General features: G+C 36.7%; 1 protein-coding gene and 1 long non-coding RNA gene across 9 annotated transcripts in view; one reads left to right on the forward strand and one right to left on the reverse strand.

Moving 5' to 3' along the window:
• LOC110260380 (uncharacterized) overlaps positions 1–11714 on the reverse strand; it is a 408289-nt gene extending 396575 nt beyond the window's left edge. For all 8 annotated transcript variants that reach the window (XR_014806290.1, XR_014806288.1, XR_014806286.1 and 5 more), the window contains exon 1: positions 11630–11714. This is a non-coding gene — a long non-coding RNA (uncharacterized LOC110260380). The remainder of the gene's footprint in view (positions 1–11629) is intronic.
• A 127-nt stretch (positions 11715–11841) lies between these two features.
• The window catches only part of UFL1 (UFM1 specific ligase 1), a 60381-nt gene continuing 53024 nt past the window's right edge, over positions 11842–19198 (forward strand). Inside the window, 5 exon segments of the mRNA NM_001243440.1 lie at positions 11842–11982; positions 13168–13313; positions 14354–14382; positions 16617–16714; positions 17253–17367. Coding sequence (NP_001230369.1) covers positions 11906–11982; positions 13168–13313; positions 14354–14382; positions 16617–16714; positions 17253–17367 — 465 coding nt within the window. The 5' untranslated portion in view covers positions 11842–11905.

The following is a 19198-nucleotide window of genomic DNA, read 5'->3' on the forward strand; positions in this document are numbered from 1 at the left end:
CCACACCTCCAATATAATCAGTGTATGAATATCCTTACTTTTGCACCTCATGTCTGAAAGAAAGAAATGTCCCCTCTAATCTCCAAGCTTAGTTTCTCTATTGCTTTTCTGTGGCTGCTATCACAAATGACCACAAATTTGGAGTTCCCATCGTGGTGCAGAGGAAACGAATCTGCCTAGGAACCATGAGGTTGAGGGTTCGATCCCTGGCCTCGCTCAGTGGGTTAAGGATCTGACATTGCCGTGAGCTGTGGTATAGGTCACAGACTCGGCTCGGATCCTGCATTGCTATGGCTGTGGCATAGGCCGGCAACTGTACCTCCGATTAGACCCCTAGCCTGGGAACCTCCATATGCAGCGGTTGTGGCCCTAAAAAGACAAAAACAAAAACAAATGACTGCAAACTTAAACAAAAGAAATGTATTCTCTCCTAGGTTCTTTCAGCTTCTGGTGGTTCCAGGTGTTCCTTGGCTAGAGGCTGCATCACTTTACCTTCTCCTCTCGTGTGTGTCTATCTTGAAATTCTCTCTGCCTTTCTCTTATGAGGATACACATGGTTCTGTTTAGGGCCCACCAGCCCACCAGATAATCCAGGATAAACTGTTCTGAGAGAGAGAGAGAGCAAGAGAGAGAGAGAGAGAGAGAGAGAGAGAGAGAGCACAAGAGAGAGAGAGAGCAGGAGAGAGAGAGAGAGCACACTAGCCTGATGCCTTAACTTCATCGCATCTTTTGTCATGTAATATTCACAGATTCCAGGGAACTGACAATGATATCTTCTTCAGCCTACCACACCATCCATCTGGGTTTTTGGTTTTTTTTAAAATAACTACTTCATAAATATTTATTATTTACATTCGAGGAGATCTTCTGGTGTGAAGAGTTTTTGTACAAGTTGATGACATGTATAAGCTGTGAGAAGAACGCCAGCAATTTAGAGAAGGGCCAAAGTCAGGAGGCAACAGAAATAGAAAATACGCAAGAGTCCATCTGTGGTTTTACCCCATCCTTCTCAGCCTCTGCTGAGATTTTTAACCTCTGATTCCCAACTTTCTCTTGCCTCCTTCTCCCTTCCTTTAGTATCTTTGATTCCTCCCCTTAAGTGGTTTCTTCCTCTCATATAATCACACTACTAGTTTGTTAGGGCTGCCATAACAAAGTAACACAGATTGGGTGGCTTCAACAACACAAGCATCCCCTATGCCTACAACTGGTGCTCAAAAATTTTACTAAATAAATTAATGAGCTACTTTACAGGGTGATACAGCCTGAATATCTGCACTGTTATTTTTTCTCCAGATCTTGACTTTCTCTTTTTACTTGTACTTCCCTGAACCTGGTTATTTTTTTTTTTTTTATTTATCCTTGATGAAATAAATTAGGTCTGTATCAATCACTTTGGAGTTTACCTTCTCTAAATTATGAATGCATATACTTCAGATGTTATGAAAATATCAATAAACATTTAATTGAATGAATTATCTTGGTTGACATAAATTGTTTCCACAGGCCTGATACTTTTTGGTAAAATGTCAGAGACAGCCCTAGCAAGAGACTTTCAGCATTCATTTTACATCAAATCTGCAGTCATCACAGACTGCAGCAGGTTAAGGCAGCAGGTCTGAACATGTCACTTGGGAACATGTGGTGTCCCCAAAAGCTTTCGGGGGAGGGGGGTCTATGATGTCAAAAGTATTTTTAAAATAGTACTAAAATATTATTTGTCTTTTTCACACTTATTTTATCCTGAGGGTAGTGAAGTTTTCCAGAGACTCCATTATAAGTGATAGCATAACAAACTGAATTAAGAAGCTAGCTACCTTTTCCTAGGCCTATTAAAAAGGAACCAAAACGGAGGGCACAGTCGGAATATACCTCTTGGCCAAACACATATGGTCATGGAACCAAAACCTAAAACTATCCCAATTTCTCTGAAATGTTGACGCTGACCTTTAAACAAAACTGAAGCTTTCCTCCTATCAGTATCACCTTATAGCTTCCTAGCCAATCAAGTGAGTATATATACAAACAGCCAGATAATACAGTGCCATTACCCTAAAAGATGCGGGTTTCTGGTTACCAATCATACTAGGAAACAATGCACTTCCTCATTCATGCTTAACAGAGCTGTAATTCCTGAAAGCCAACTTTTTGCCACTAAAAGTTTTGAAATCTCCTTGTTCACAAATAATTTGCTTCTTCATCATTCAAATATTTCTATCAAGTAAAGTTCTCTGAATTTTCTTTTGACAAGCCAAATGTTAAAAAGATTTGCAAAAGCATAAAACAATGCCATTCTTCTATTTTTTTGTTCTGAACACTAGATAATTTTACAATGAATATTGATGTTAACAGGCATTTACTGTAGTCATTTTCAATAACTATTTTATTTCTGTTTTAAATTTTTGCATGGTAAATATTGTTAGAGACAACCCACACACAAAAGCTCTTTGGGAGATCCTCAAAATGTTTCAGATGACAAAATTTTCCTAAGACTAAAAAATGAGAATGACTAGGTTAAAAGGAGCTCCTTCCTCTGTGTAGTAGGAAAACAAACCCGAAAACAAATGTTTTCTCTTTCACTACTCCTTTGGGCTGCTAGTCCCAGGGACTACTCATGATGTCTCAAGTGGGCACCGTCTTGGAACACAAAAAATGCTCAGTAGAATGAGAGGAACCTGAGCTACACAGATAGACAGTATACAGATCTAAAGGTACGGCCCCAAAGTCATTTTTCTCTTTGCACTTCCATCTGACATTTACTCCAAGTCCAAACCAGAACTACCTTCCCTGGCTCCTGGGAAGTGAGGATCTCTGATTCTCTTGGCATAATTCCCCAGATTGCTGACATACCCATACTCGGTGACCCTTACATTTCTGATGCCACTGCCCACAGATCTTTTCACATGAGGCTGTTTCTCAGAGGCATGGCCTTGGTCTGGAATGGCAAATATATTTCATAGCAAGTGCTAACTCCAACATCTTGTTAGCAGTTGGCTGGAATATTGTTTGAGAAGAAATCTGAGGCATTTCCAGGCTTAGCAAGACAAATGCCATTCCTGATTAGTGGTCTGCCCTGGGTTCTCAAAGAAAGTATTAGTTTGTGTGCTGTGTATTTGCTGACCCTATGAAATCAGTTGGAATTGCTATGGTCAGACAAATGTAGAGCAAGATGATAAATGTTTAGTCCATGTAAAAATTACACAGAAATGTAGTTACTATAGTGAATAATTACAGATATCAGCCATACTATCTCCATCACAAACAAGCTCAATCTGCCTAAAATATAAGCATATATTTTAAGATCCAAAGAAACAAAGTCATTTAAAAGAGCATAACAATTGCCTTAAAGGTTTGCAAAACATAGCCTGTATATTTGTATATCTGAAGACACTTTTACCTTTCACATGAATTAGGCTAGATGCCAACTCTCCTTGATTTTGGCACTTTAGGAGCTGGCCAGAACTTATTTTCAGAAACAATTTCCCCAGAATGGAATTTAGGCAGGTGAATTTTAGGGATGCCAGCTGCGGCTCTTGACAACTTCCAGGTGTTGTCACTGCTGCTGCCATAGTATGACATTTGCTGTAAGTCCTCTTTCTTTACAATATATCATCTTGTTGGTATAATTAATAATTAATACATGGAGAAATAGGAAATTGAGAGAGGAGAAGGAACAAGAGTTAAAGAAGAAAGAAACCAAAGACAAATACTGTATGATATCATTTACATATGAAATCTAAAAAAACCAAAAATTGAATTCATAGATGCAGACAACAGACTGATAGTTGACAGAGGTGAACAGTCAGGAGTGGGTGAAATGGGTAAAGGTGGTCAAAATGTACAAAAGAAGAAGGAAGACACAAGTTGTTCCTGGAGAAGTGAGTCAGTCGGTCTCACTATTCTCTTGCTTGTCAGGAAGCACAGATAATACCTATTTCTTTAAAATGTGTTCCCACAACTGTTAACTCTACATACCAACAGCCTTAGCACTGATACAAGCTGGCAATATATTCCTTTAAATCATACTTTGTTGGTGAAATAGAAGAATTTTTCATCTCCTTTGAGAACAAAGCCCAAGCACTGCCAAGAACACTAACGTGTTCCTTTGTGAATTTGCCGTTTTGTCATTTTTGCCTGGAGTTACACTGTGGAGAAGTGTACACAGGAAAGCAAGTGATGCCTGGAGCTAATAAATCTGGCTCTAAATACAGCACTGTGAAGTAACTGGGGAAAAAAAAAAGCAAAACCAGAAAAGACTAAAACAGAATTCGTTCCCTTGGAAACGAAAGAATACTTCGTGCTTTTGGAATAAATATATATATTTGCAGTACAATTTTCACAAAAGTGTGGCTCTAAGACGAAATTCTGACAACATAATCACAAACATTACTAGCAAGGAATAAGTGGGGGCATAAATATAGAGAGAATTTTATAGCTTATAAAGTATTTACATGCATTTGACTCCATAGGTCAGACTGCAAAGATTATGTACCAAAGATAAAGTGATGTGAACCAGAAGCGATGGTTATTGCTTTATTGATGAAGGTGAAATGTCACAATGCACAGAAACTTGCTCTCTCACCCACCAACAAAATGTACAAATATACAAAGGGGAATTTTAAACCTCATTTTGGAATAAGAAGAAAAACAAAAATATGTGAAGAGGGGCATATTCTAAAATAAATCATTAAATAGATGGCTTTGTAGGATTTAAATAAAGAAAATGGTGATTATTAGGAAATAATCCTGAAAAATTATTAAGAGTAAGACAAATTCACTCCTCATAAGATTAATAAAGATTAATAATTTTGAATTATGAAATTCAAAAGGTGGCATAAACAAGGTGGTATTCCATGATCTTCCCCTTAAACAAAAGGAGAAATACAGTTTCTAAGACAATTATACCAGAGATGCATGTTAACCATTAACCATCTCTTGTAAAATAAACGAATCACACTGTTAGTTGTTCCTAAAGTCCCCTCTGGCTCTAAAGTTTTTTAAATCTAGGATCCTACTTTATGAGTGTTACCACTTACACAGGTATATGTCCTTGATTCTCTCTTAATCACTTTTGGTGAGTTGAATAAAAACTTGATCATATTTATCAAATTTATAAATGATAGGTTATGTCAGAAATAACAATGTTGAATGACACAGTTAATTCCCGAAATAATCTCAACCAGTTAGGACAGTGTTCTTCTTGGTATCCCCAGGGCATACCACAAAGCCTAGCATACAGTAGACCTCAAAACACAATTTGCTGAAAGAATAAATGAATGAATGGGTCAAAACTAACAAGTGAAAGTTATCAAATAAAATTAATTTGTTCAGGTACAGAAAAGACTAAACCCGGTTTGATAGCAATTTAGATAAACACCAGTCAGATACAATTCATTACCAGCTCAACTGAAGCCAAGCGTACAATTAATAGAAGCATATTATCTAGGGAAATTAATCTCACTATCATCTGCTCTAGTCAGACTATGTGTAAAATACTAAATTCCTTCTGGGCATCATTTTCTAAAGCTGACATTGGCAAACTGACATTGGTTAAACAAGAGAGGGTGACCAGGATATTTAGAAGTCTGAAAATCTTGTCAGGAGATAGAATTGAAGGATCTGAGATATTTAATTTGGAAAAAGAAAACAGGAGGGACATGCTTTGAATATCTGGAGAACTGTCATGAGAAAGATATATTAAAGTCATTCTGTGAATCACCCAAGGAAAGGATATGGAAGTTCTAGGGAAATAGACCTTGCTTTAGCATAAGGAAGGAATTTCTAACAGTCAGATCTGTCCCACTCTGGATTAATCTACTCGCAAAGAAGAGAACATCTCATCACTTTAAGCATTCAAGCAAAAGGCACAGTCTGCCAGGGCCTTGCAAAGTCATTATTACTGACGATGGTATTAGCATGAAAGTACTGAAGAGCCTTTCCTGCCCTGATATTCTCTGATTCTATGAACCCTGACCTATTTGCGGCCTAACCCTCAACATCATCATAATCTCTCTTTTCATTGACTTATGTTCTTTTCATTTAATATTTGGTAAGTTCTCTTTGTTCTTTCTCCCATTATTCTCTAGAGTTCATGAGGTAGTCCTACAATCTGACTTCCACTGCAATCGCAGAAGGGAAAAAAAATTCCCTCTTAAAAGTCACAACCTCTTTGGCCTAAAAGCCAATGGGCTTGCATTTATTTACATTCTCCTTGATTGTGCAGAGGTATTGTTAACTGTTCTATCTCCTATGCCTTCTAGCTTTCTTTATTTCTATTTCTTAAATTACATCTCCTTTTCCCACTGACTTTTTTTCTCTTTCTGCACCAATGAATCAGTAGTTTCCTAAGGCATTGATGCTCTCTATGTATAGGATTACACTGTCATTTTTGATTGTGAGATTCACTGTTAAATCCCTAACTACAATAAGCTGTTAATTACAGCTATGTTATTAACACTATATCTTAGTAATTTATCAAGAATGACAAATAGTAAACGCTGACTTGCTTGAAATCCCCATTTTGTAGTTGTTCAGGTTTTTTTTTGTTTGTTTTTATCTTTTTGCCTTTTTTAGGGCCACACCCATGGATATGGAGGTTCCCAGGCTAGGGGTCTAATGAGAGCTGTAGCCACCAGCCTACTCCAGAGCCACAGCAACGCGGGATCCAAGCCGCGTCAGTGACCTACGCCACAGCTCACAGCAACGCGGGATCCTAAACCCACTGAGTGAGGCCAGGGATCGAAACCCACAACCTCATCGTTCCTAGTCGGATTCATTAACCACTGAGCCACGATGGGAACTCCCAGTTTTATTTTCCTAGATGAGTTGGAGAAAGTTTGTTTTGGAGGAACTTTTTAGGATCATATTTCATATCATATGAAACTATCAATACACATTACAGATGTCAGAATATTTTATTATCCTTTGAAATATAAAGGAATCTAAGGACAGTGTCACAATCATGTACCTAGTGTAGCTGAAAAGACCTTGAGTCCTTCCTACATAATGTGCACCCAAAATTCAACTTAAGTTTGTAGGCACAAACTGTCAGAAAATTTTCCGGAGAATTGAATCTCTATTTTTCAAGTCTACAGAAAGCTTGTTCTTAGAAAGAATCTCTCATCTCTTATTCAGCAGCCATTTGTGCTGTTTACCATTATTTTATCAGGCAACATATCAGACGTTGGGCAACAGTAAAATATTCCCCATTCAAATTCAAAATAACTGAAACTGTAGTTGGGATACATGGTTGCTAGGTGTAGGTGGCTACTTTCAGTCACATGATCTCAGAGTCTCAGCAAATGTGTACCCTTATCAAAGGTCTAAACCATGGCTGTACAATAGAAGTTTTAGTGAAAATTGGTTTCCTACACTATTCCATAAGATAGCCATGAGCAACATACAACAAATGAGTACTTGAAAGGTGGCTATTGTGACTAAAGGAATAAGATTTTATGTATAACATATATAAAGTCTTAAACACATACACACACACACACACACACATATATATTTTGCTTTTTAGGGCCACACCTATGGCATATGGAAGTTCCCAGGCTAGGGGTCAAATTGGAGATGTAGCTGCCAGCCTATGCCACAGCCACAGCAATGCAGGATCCAAGTTGAGTCAGTGACCTACACCATACCTCATGGCAAAGGCCTGATCCTTAACCCCCTGAGCAAGGCTAGGGATCAAACCCACATCCTCATGTATACTAGTCGGGTTCATAACCTGCTGAGCCACAGCAAGAACTCCTATACCTACACATATTTAAGGCTTTATTTTTTTTAGAGCAGTTTCAGCTTCACAGCAAAACTGAGTGGAAGGCACAGAAATTTTCCATATACCCCCTGCCTTCCACACATGTATAACCTCTCCATTATCAACATCCCCCATCAAAGTGGTACATTTGTTACAACTGATACACTAACATTAACACATCAGAATCACCCAAAGTCCACAGTTACATAATGGCTCACTCTGGGTGTTGGACAGTCTATTGACGTGAATAAATGCATGACAAGTCCATCAGAGCATCATACAGAACATTTGCATTGCTCTAAAAAGTCTTTGTGTTTCATCCATTAAACCCAGTTCCCTTCCCCAAACCTGGGAAACACTGATCTTTTTACTGTCTCCAGTTTTGCTTTTTCCATAATGTCATGCAGTTGGAATCCTATATTATGTAACCTTCTTTCACTAAGTAATATGCATCTAAGTTTTCTCCATGTCTTTTCACCACTTGATAGCTCAGTTCATTTTAGTACTAATATTCCATTGTCTGGATATACTACAGTTCCTTTATCCATTCACTTATTAAAAGAAATCTTAGTTGCTTCCAAATTTGGGCTATTATAAACAAAGATGCTATAAACATCTGCGTGCAGGTTTTAAGTAGATCTAAGTTTTCAATTCCTTTGGGTAAATACCAAGGAGTATGACTGCTGACACACACGTTGAGTATGTCTTGTTTTTAAGAAATGTCAAACTGTCTCCAAAATAGTTGTACCATTTTGCATCCCAGTCAATGAATGAGAGTTCCTATTGATCCACATCTTAGCCAGAATTGGTGTTATCAGTGTTCCAGATTCTGTCCATTCTGTTAAGTGTGTAGTGGTATCTCATTGTTTCAATTTGTATTACTTTGATGACATATGATGTGGGGCATATTTTCATAGGCTGCTTTGCCATCTGTACATCTACTTGGGTGATGTGTCTAAGGTCTCTGGCCCCCTTTTTTTTTCAATCTGCTTTGTTTTCTCACTGTTGAATGTTAAGACTTCTTTATATATTTTTGAAAATAGTCTTTAATCAGATATGTCTTTTGTACATATTTATTCCCATCTTGTGTCATGTCTTCTGTTCTCTTTTTTATTTTGCTTTTTAGGGCCGCACGCATGATATATGGAGGTTCCCAGGCTAGCAATCCAACCAGAGCTACAGATGCTGGGCTACACCACAGCCAAAGCAATGCACGATCCAAGCCGCATCTGCAACCTACACCACAACTCACTGCAATGCAGGATTCTTAACCCACTGAGCTAGGCCAGGGACTGAACCTGCAACCTTATGGTTCCTAGTCAGATTCGTTTCCGCTGTGCCACGATGGGAACACCTTGTCTTCTGTTCTCTTGACATGGACTTTTCCAGGGAAGTTTTTAATTTTAATGAAGTCCACCTTATCGATTATTTCTTTTATGTGTTTTGTCTTTGATCTTGTATCTAAAAAGTTGTTGACATACCTGAAGTCATCTAAATTTTTCTGCTATAGTTTTTCCTTTCCTAGGAGTTTTATAGTTGCATTTTACATTTAAGTCTGTGATCCATTTTCAGTTAATTTTAATAAAGACTATAAGGTCTATATCGAGATTCTTTTTTCTTTGCATGTGAATGCCTAGTTCTTCCAGTACTATTTGTAAAAAGACTATTTTTACTCCATTGCATTGCATTTTGTTTTTTTGCAAAAATTAGTGGGTTTATTCTTGGGCTCTGTATTCTGATTCCTTGATCTACCTGTCTACTCTTTTACCAATACCACACTATCTTGATTACTCTAGCTTTGCAGTAAGTTTTAAATTTAAACAGTGTCAGTCCTTCAATTTTATTCTTCTCTTTCAATATTGTGTTGAATATTCTGGTTTTTTTGCCTCTCCACATAAACTTGAAAAACAGCTTGTTGATATCCACAAAACAACTTGCTGGGATTTTAATTGGAATTGCACTGAATCTGCAGATCAAGTTGGGAAGAACTGACATCTTGACAATATTGGGCATTCTTATCCAAAAACATGAACTATCCACTTATTTAGTTCTCTGATTTCATTTATTAGAGTCTGCAGTTTTCCTCATGTAGATCTTACATATATATTGTTAGATTTATACCTAAGTATGTCATTTTGGGGATTGCTAAGGAGAAAGGTGTGCTTTCAGTTCCAAGTTCCACTTGTTCATTGCTGGTATAATCTTAATTTTAATTAATTTAAATTTAAATAACTTCATCTGTCTAGTAGCTATCACTTTATACAGCACAAACATAAACTACAAAGTATAATCATGAATTATTCTTTTTTAGGAATTATTCCCTTTTTTGGAATAAATATAAATGTTATTCCTATTATTGAAGTGTAATGTTGCACCAAAACATTTACCTTGACTTATTCATTTAACATTTATGGACTATATTAGGCACTACATACCAGCTGCCATACTAAATGATAAATCATGCCATTTAGGAGCTCATTGAGGAACTCAGACTAAAGACTACAGTACAATTTTGCTTGCTACTAGAGACACCTGAATAGAGAATTCAGGGAACATAGCATGTAGAATAATCACAGGAATTTTAAAAGTCTCATTTAAGATTTTTATTTAAGCTTGGACACCGTGGAAAAATAAACTTAAAAATAAATGCAGGTAGGGGAGAGTGAGGAAGAGGACAGGCATTCCAGAAAAGACATGAAGTCCTGAAAGGACTCGGTGTTTCTAGGACACCGTAAGCTACTCCATATGTGGCGTGCAGCTGCAGAGGATGCTGATGAAAAGAAGACTTCATTCCATCATAAGAGTCTTACATGGTAAGCAAGAAGTTTGGATGTCAAGTAGTCACATAGCACATTATATTTCCCTTATCAAATATTTTTTAAAAATCTGCTTCAGCAGGTGTACAAGTTGTTTATAGCAAGACCATGTCTGCTTTATCCACCACTGTACTCCACGGCATCTGATAATCAGTAAGTATATATTATATGCATGAATGCTTCTGCTTGTTTTGAGGCTTGATGTCCGTTGGGATCATATCACCTACTCTATTCCAAGTTATCTCTTTAACTTCTGGTGTTCTACCTCTCAGTTTGCGATGACATAGCCCAATAGCTTGCCTGTTTGGTGGTAGTACTTAGTAACAGGTTCTATTACTGTGTTTTCTTGCATTTTAAATGAAGCTGGGAACTTTACTGGACAAGAATATTTGTGGCATTGGCTTTGAGTTACCAGAATGAGATACCGAGATGGGAAAGTAACTGAAATAACCATGTTCACTTATTCTATAGGGCTTATTTAAAAGGAATATGTATGTATAATATATACACTTTTTAAGTGAAGAGGGAGGTATAAAAGTAAAAGGGATCAAGAAAAGTACACCAGAGTAAATTATCTACTTTTTACTGATTTCAATGTAGGGAAAAGCAAAACAAATGTGCTTTTCTTTTCTTCCGTTCCATCCACAGCCCTTTACATTTATTACCTTATGTTTATATTCTTCATTATTTGCTGGAGCTAATATTCTCCTTAAGAGGAAAAGGAAAGGCTCTAGGATACATGAAAACAATCCTCAGCATTTATGGTACCCCAATTATTCATATTTGTGCAAAAAGAAAAGTAATTACCTAAAAGGTGCAAAGCTTTGAGCCCAAGTAAAAACTATCTTAATTCCCTATACAAATGGGACTGCCCTGCATTAATTAACAGCTAGAGGGGAAGATAACTGAAGGCCCTGGCACATCTCCGCGCCTCTTCCCCAGATAAAAACCAAAAGGAGGGCAGAAAAAAAGAAAAGTGGTTAATTTGATTATCACTGCGCCAAAACATTAGGGATAATGCAAACAAATACCTAAATTAAACGTTACTAACTTGGCTTTCCTGCATCACATCCGCAGCCAAACACCTTGCAACCTGGCTCTCAAGCAGCTCTCGCCCGGCTCCCACAGCTTAGAACAAACCTCCCGCGCGGGTGGGCGGGGCTGCGGCTCTTCCGGCCACGCCCCCGGCGGCTCCGGCCGCGCGCGTTCCGTAGCTGCGTCGGGGAGGAGTTTCTTGTCCCTCCGCGCGGCCCGTTCTGCCTCAGCTCCTGAGACCTTTGGGCTGACGTGTCTGCAGTTTGTCGGCAGCTCGGCGAGTAGGGCCGAGATGGCGGACGCCTGGGAAGAGATCAGGCGGTTGGCGGCTGACTTCCAAAGGGCGCAGTTCGCAGAGGCCACACAGAGGTGCCTGACCCTCCCTCTCCATTTTGGAGGCCCAAATAGCCCCTGGGCGGCCAAACCAAGACCGGAGGCCGCAAACCCTGGGCCCTGGACCCTCCCATCTCCTGTCAGGGTTCCCGCCTCCCCCTTCCTCCCTCAGCATGGATTGCGTTTCCAAGTATAGTTCCGGGCAGGAAGGCCGAAATCTACTCCCGGGAACTAACCCCAGCCCCCTCCTGGAGCCGAGCCCCAGCCAGGTGTTGAGGCGCTGCCCGCTTCCACCCCTGGCCAGGGCTGGTAACTTGGAGCTGTCTTAATAGTGCCCCTCTGATGTTTACTTGACCATCAGCAAGTCCCTGTGGCATCATTGCCTGTTATACGTTTCCTGACCCAGAAAGAGCTTGAAAGCAGAGATTAACCCCACAAACAGTCCTTTGTAAATACTGTGTTGACTCTTTAAATATTATGCCTTTTTGTTCACTAGAACAAATGTGCTAGGCCAGAGCCACTGTCCCATCTGTCATTTTTAGGGACTCCAGACACTGACATTTACTACCAACCTGCTAGCTTGTGGGGATTGTGTCTTAAAAAGCACACTGACTCTGCTTTTTACCATTACAGAGCATATGAAATGCTAGTAGAACCCTTTTTATCTGTTGACTGTTTCTTGCCTTGTTCCTTCTGATGCTGAAGACCTTAATCTCTTGATGCTGTGTGTTCGGTAGTACAGTGAGCAGCTAGGACACTTACTTAAGTGCTTGCAGTTGTGGTTGTGGTCTTCCTAGGCAGGTCTTCTGCCTACAGATCAGTTGTAAGAGTGAGGTAATTATGCATTTAATTTAAAACAAAATTTTGTTTTTAACTGAAACTAAAGTGAAAATTGAAGTAAAAGTAGGGCAGGTTTTTTCCATACCTGAATTACGTGTCCTCACTTTACCGTTCGTATTTAAAGAGTAGAAGCAGGCCTAGGAAAGAGCAAACTTGAAATCTGTAATAGAAAGATTTGTAACAGTTAAGTAAGTGATTAAGTGCATATAAACCTGTTTATGCCCTAGAATTTTTTTAAAATAAGAGAAACAGATTTTACAATATAAAACTTAATGCCTTTTTATGCAGGCCTTTTCAAAAGCCCATTTTTTCATACATTCTCTTAATTTTATTGAGCACTAAATCTATCAAATGCATTTTTAAAACTTTTATTTCCCTCAGGTTGTCAGAGCGGAACTGCATTGAGATTGTAAATAAATTGATTGCTCAGAAGCAGCTAGAAGTAGTTCACACACTTGATGGGAAAGAATATATTACTCCAGCCCAAATTAGTAAAGAAATGAGAGATGAGCTACATGTTCGAGGTGGTAAGTAATTCCTTAGTTTTTTTTTTTTCTTTTGGTTGTTTGCAGAGGGGGAAAAAATCCTTTAAATCATAAATGATTTGGAGATTATAGAACACCCTTCTCAATTGTTAATGTGATCAGCCTTATTATTTTTAATAGGTTTGGGTAAACATGATCATGTAATTTAAATAAAATCAAATATTGTCACTTTACAAAATAGCATGTATTATTTTGAGTTGTGTTCTATATGTGAATTAATCAGTTTCTTTTCACAGTTCATGAATTTATTGCATGACTCAGTTCATGAATTTACTGCATAACATAGCTGCCTGTTACCAGGTGATAATTATGAAGGAGGAACAGAGATTTTGAATTAGAGATTGTTGAAAATCAAGGCTGTGTTACCATGTTTTCTTTTTTGCAAATTAGGAAACAGTTTAATATGGTGCTACATCTGTTAGATTGTAGAGAATGCTGTTATAGCATATAAAAAAAAGTTTGTTTCTTCTTAAAAAATTGAACAAATTACTGAAAATTTGACACTGTTTTATTAAAATGGATGCAACTGTGAAAACAACTCATTAGGTGTTACTAGATATATACCCTTGATGGTTTTTTTTAATCTTCCTACATAGGCCTAATAAAATATTAACTATAATTTGGAATACTTAACAGATATTCTTTTGCTAATAAATGGAAACTTACCAGTTTCAAATATTTTTTAAAAGTTTATCTCAATTTAGTTGTCAATATCTCTTTGGTCACAGTAGATAAATTGTAAAGGGAAATAAATAACCCCCATAGATCTGGCCAGCTAACATGTCAGTTGATGCTTGTAAATGGCCTGATGTGGTAAATGAAACTTTGAAAATAAATTAGCATCTATACCGTCAGCCACGAAGACTTAGCTAATGGTTTATATTTGAAGGCATTAATTACTGCTTCCGTGTGTTCTTTGTAGAGGGAGGACCTTGATGGTCCAAAACATAAATCTGTTAGAATTTCCAGTTTCTGGTTTATATGTCTTACTCGTAACTTAAATGAATATTTTTTCTTTAAAGGTCGTGTGAACATTGTTGATCTGCAACAGGTAAGTTTCAGTTTCTTAAAAAGGTTTTGTTTTGTTTTTATTTTTTAAATTTTTTTATTAACTATAGTCAATTTAAAATTTCTGTCAATTTCTGCTGTACAGCGAAGTGACCCAGTCATACATGCATATTACATTCTTTTTCCACGTTATTTTCCATCATTTTCCATCACAAATGATAGGATATAGTTTCCTGTGCTATACAGAAGGATCTCATTGCGCATCCATTCTAAATATAATAGTTTGCACCTACCAACCCCAAACTCCCAGTCCATCCAACTCCCTCCCTTCCCCATTGGCACAGGTCTGTTCTGCATATCTGTGAGACTGTTTCTGTTTTGTAGATAGGTTCATTTGTGCCACATTTTAGATTCCTCACATAAGTGATGTATGACACTTGTCTCTCTCCTTCTGACTTACTTAATATAAGAATATCTCCTTGCATCCATGTGGCTGCAAATAGCATTATTTCATTGTTTTGTATGTCTGAGTAGTATTCCATTATGTATATGTACCACATCTTCTTAATCCATTCATCTATTGATGGGCATTTAGATTATTTCCATGTCCTGGCTTTTGTGAATAGTGCTGCTATGAACATATGGGTGCATGTATATTTTTTAATTGTAATTTTGTCTGGATCTATGCCCAAGAATGGGATTGCTGGGTCATATGGTAGTTCTATATTAATTTTCTAAGGAACCTCCACACTGTTTTCCATAGCGGTTGTACCAATTTACATTCCCACCAACAGTGTAGGAGGGCTCCCTTTTCTCCGTTCCCTCTCTAGCATTTGTTATTCATAGATTTATTAATGATAGCCATTCCAACTGGTGTGAGGTGGTACCTCATTGTAGTTTTGATTTGCATTTCTCTAATAGTGATGTCAAGCATTTTTTTATGTGCCTGCTGGTGATCTGTATGTCCTCTTTAGAGAAATGTCTGTTTAGGTCTTTTGTACATTTTTTGATTGGTTTGTTTGGGGTTGGTTTTTTTTTGTTTTTTTTTTTTTTTTTTTGCTGTTGAGTTATAACCAGTGGGATCTAATTATACTTACAAGCTTTTACTCAGCAAAGGAAACCATTAAAAAAAAAAAAAAAAAAAGGCAACCTACAGAATAGGAGAAAATAGTTGCAAAGGATGCAACTGACAAGGGCCTAATCTCCAAAATATTGTTTTGTTTTTATGGCTGCATCCGCAGCATATGAAAGTTCCCAGGCCAGGGATTGAATCTGAGCCCCAGCTGCAACCTATGCCAGATCCTTTAACCCATTACGCTGTGCCTCTGTAGGAGCCAGAGCCACTGCAGTTGGATTCCTAGGCCTCTGTGCCATAGTGGGAGCTCCTGACTTTATCAAAGTTTTTACTTGATTCATCAATATTTTGATACTATTAATTTTTTCAGTGTCTTAATTATGCACTGATACATATTTCATGTGTTTGTGAAGAAAATATTATATAACCCTCACTGGTACATTTTATCAGTTTAATAAGTTTTTTTTTCTTAGTTTACTTGCTTATTCTTTACAAAATAAAGTTATAGTTGGCATTTTATGTAATTAGAGTTTATGTAATTTGGGGGGAAAATCACTAGTTTCATGTTTGCTTGTTTTTAGCATGTGAAAGTAATAAAGACATTTAAAAAAGTAGATTTTTTTAGAAAATACAAGTGTATATGTCATCAGTAGGATACACTACAATATATTACAAGAAACTGGCAAATCTTGTGAAATGGTGCCTATTATTTAAAACTGTAGCTGCTGCTGCTTTTTTTTCTTTTTAGGGCCACACCTGCAGCATATGGAAGTTCTCAGACTAGGGGTCGAATCAGAGCTACAGCTGCCAGCATACGCCACAGCAACGTGGAATCCAGGTACCTGCAACCTGCACCACAACTCACGACAACACTGGATCTTTAACCCACTGAGCAAGGCCAGAGATTAAACCTGTGTCCTCATGGATACCATCGAGTTCGTTACTGCTGAGCCATGATGGAAACTCCATAAAACTATAGCTCTTTAGTACAGACCTTCTTAGCAAGTCAAAGTGTAATAGTTCAGAAATGAAAGTAAATAAGCAAGGAGCATCTAATTTTTTTGAGACTTTTTATAATATTTCAAATCAATTTGAAATTCACCTAAGGATAAGTAAGTTATTTAAAAAGTTCTAAATATGTAAATTCAAACTTAAGAAACAGTATGAACTTATCACTAATAGAATTTGTACTTATTCTTCAGGTAATTAATGTGGATCTGACTCATATTGAAAATAGAGTTGGTGACATCATTAAATCAGAAAAACATGTTCAACTAGTGTTGGGACAATTGATAGATGAGTAAGTACAATATTAAAGAGCACTTTGTTGTGTTTCTTTTTTTGTAAGTAAATTTATATTTAAAATTAGAACAATTGTGACCACTGCGGCATTTTGTTTAGAACTCTTCTAGAGCTAGTTCTCATCATAAGGATCATTGTACTTAAAAAAGTAAGTGCTTAATTGTGTGGAGTACTCGGAAATAATATTAACTTTTATTTTTTTCTATTATTTTAAAGCAACACAAAACACAATTTATTATTTTTCTTATATGACCTTAACTCTGAATGCAAAATTGTTCCAAAAATATTGATGAAAATGACTACAGAATTTTAATTGTTGAAAACAATTCCAGCATTTATTATTTGATTAATCTTAAACTTAATTACATTGACAAGAAGAAAATCATTTTCAGAATAAGTGACAATGGGTATTTACCTAAACTTACTATATTCATTATTTTTGTGGCATACCTTACTTCAACAGAAATTAAAAGATAGAGGAAAATCCTAATTCCTAATTGTTTTTTTCCCTTTTTTAAATTTTTTTTAAATATTAGGAACTATTTGGATCGGTTAGCAGAAGAGGTAAATGATAAATTACAAGAAAGTGGTCAGGTAACCATATCAGAACTATGTAAAACCTATGATCTTCCTGGAAACTTTCTGACACAGGTATTTTTTTTTTCTTAATAGTAAAATAAGTCTTTTCAGATCAATAACCAAAGCATTCTAATGGGAGGAAAAAAACCTAAACTTTCTTACCATTAATTGATTTTTTGCAAATATTTAACTACTGATGTTGTAGCAGTATATTTGGGGGGCACTTATACATTGATGGCTCTGGTGAGATTGTTTAAAAATGGTTATAATCTTCCTGTATCCAGAGACACCCTAAACTTAATAGACTTAAGTTCTTAAGTTTGCTTTGATGCAGTAGCAAGTATACCATAAGTACATAGGTTTATTTAATGCTTCTCATATCAGCTATAAGAAACTTTAACCAGGATATCTACAGTTTTGATTGCATGGTCATATTTTAAGAAATAACTGATGAAGATTATAATTTAGAGGGGATATTACTGACCTCTTTTGGGGTAAAGGTCAAGGATGCTGCTAAACATCCTACAGTGCACAGAACATGCCCCCAACAAAGAATTTTCTTCCCCCAAATGTCAATAGTACCAACATCTCTTGATGTCACCTTTTTAGCTCCTCTAAACTGTCAATGTAAGGAATCTCTTATATCCTCTTAATTTTAGGTGCTTATGTGAATTCTCAAATCACATAGCTTGATTCATAATGTAAAACAAAGCTGCCCTGAAAATACAGGCTATTTCCTTGTTTGTTATTTCTTTTTTCTTAAAGTGGTTTGACATTTTAGAATTCAGAAGTCCAGTTGGTACAGTGGAAAGTGCATGGGCTCTGGAGTTAAACAGACCTTAATTTGAAGTCTATCTCTGCCACTGCATAGTAATTCAGTTAAGAAAATTTTGTGTTTCAAGTTACATTTTGTGTTTCAAGTTACATTTATGAAAATGGGAATAATTTTTCATTGCCTTCAGTGAGGTTATATACATAGGATACCTAGTGAAATGGCTCGCATAGTGGAAGTACTCAATAAATTATAGTTTTGTTTTGGGTTGCTGGAACAAATAAGGGGAAAGCCAAGTCTTTTTTAGGTATATATCACTTTAAGAAAATACAGTTTCCAAAAATTTACTAAACCATAATTGCATGAGATTAATTTACAATAAAACAAATCTACTTAGCTGTTTTAAGAGTGATTTCTCCTAATTGTATCAGAATTAACATTTAAGGCATAGATGTATTTTACAAAACATTTCAAGAGCCTGGGTTCCTGTAGGGAATATATATAATCAAGATTTACAAATATATGTAAATCAAAAAGGTTAAAAAATATTTTAAACATTTTTAAGTAAAAGTATCTGAACAGATACAAATGATTTCTTATAAAATTGTGTTAATGACACATTTTGAAAATATATATGGTTTCTTAATATTTTCCAGTTCTAATTTTTCTGTCACAGGCAGTATTCTAAAAGTTCATTAAGAAGTTGTTTGAAAACCTTTTTCTGTACCCTAACAATATCAGCCAGGCTGACTGGAGTAGATTTAACTTGTCCTGGGGTGTGAAATATTGTTTAGGCTTATTTCATATGTACTTGATCCTAGTCATAATGTACCTATGGACAAATACTCTCTTGAGATTACCAAGAAATCGGGTTGTCAGTGTAGATCTCTGGACACAGATAACCTGTTAATATTTGCATCATAGAAGATAACTTTTCAGGTCTTATGTATTCTTGGGCCACAGAATCTTGGAATAACATTTCTCTTTATTATTGTTGGAAGCTCGACATAGGGTCTTCTCTAAGACCCATGTATACGTTTTGGTTGTCTGTGTTTCATGCTGGCTGTGTCTGGGATATTGGTTAATCAGTCTCTTTTATTTTACCATAGAAATAGGCCTTATTAGCTGAGC

Source organism: Sus scrofa, chromosome 1 (genome assembly GCF_054392235.1).
Source record: "Sus scrofa isolate SSC_HxYL_T2T_F1_AM1 chromosome 1, Sscrofa_HxYL_maternal_Yorkshire_Landrace_v2.0, whole genome shotgun sequence".
In the NCBI taxonomy this organism is placed as follows: domain Eukaryota; kingdom Metazoa; phylum Chordata; class Mammalia; order Artiodactyla; family Suidae; genus Sus; species Sus scrofa.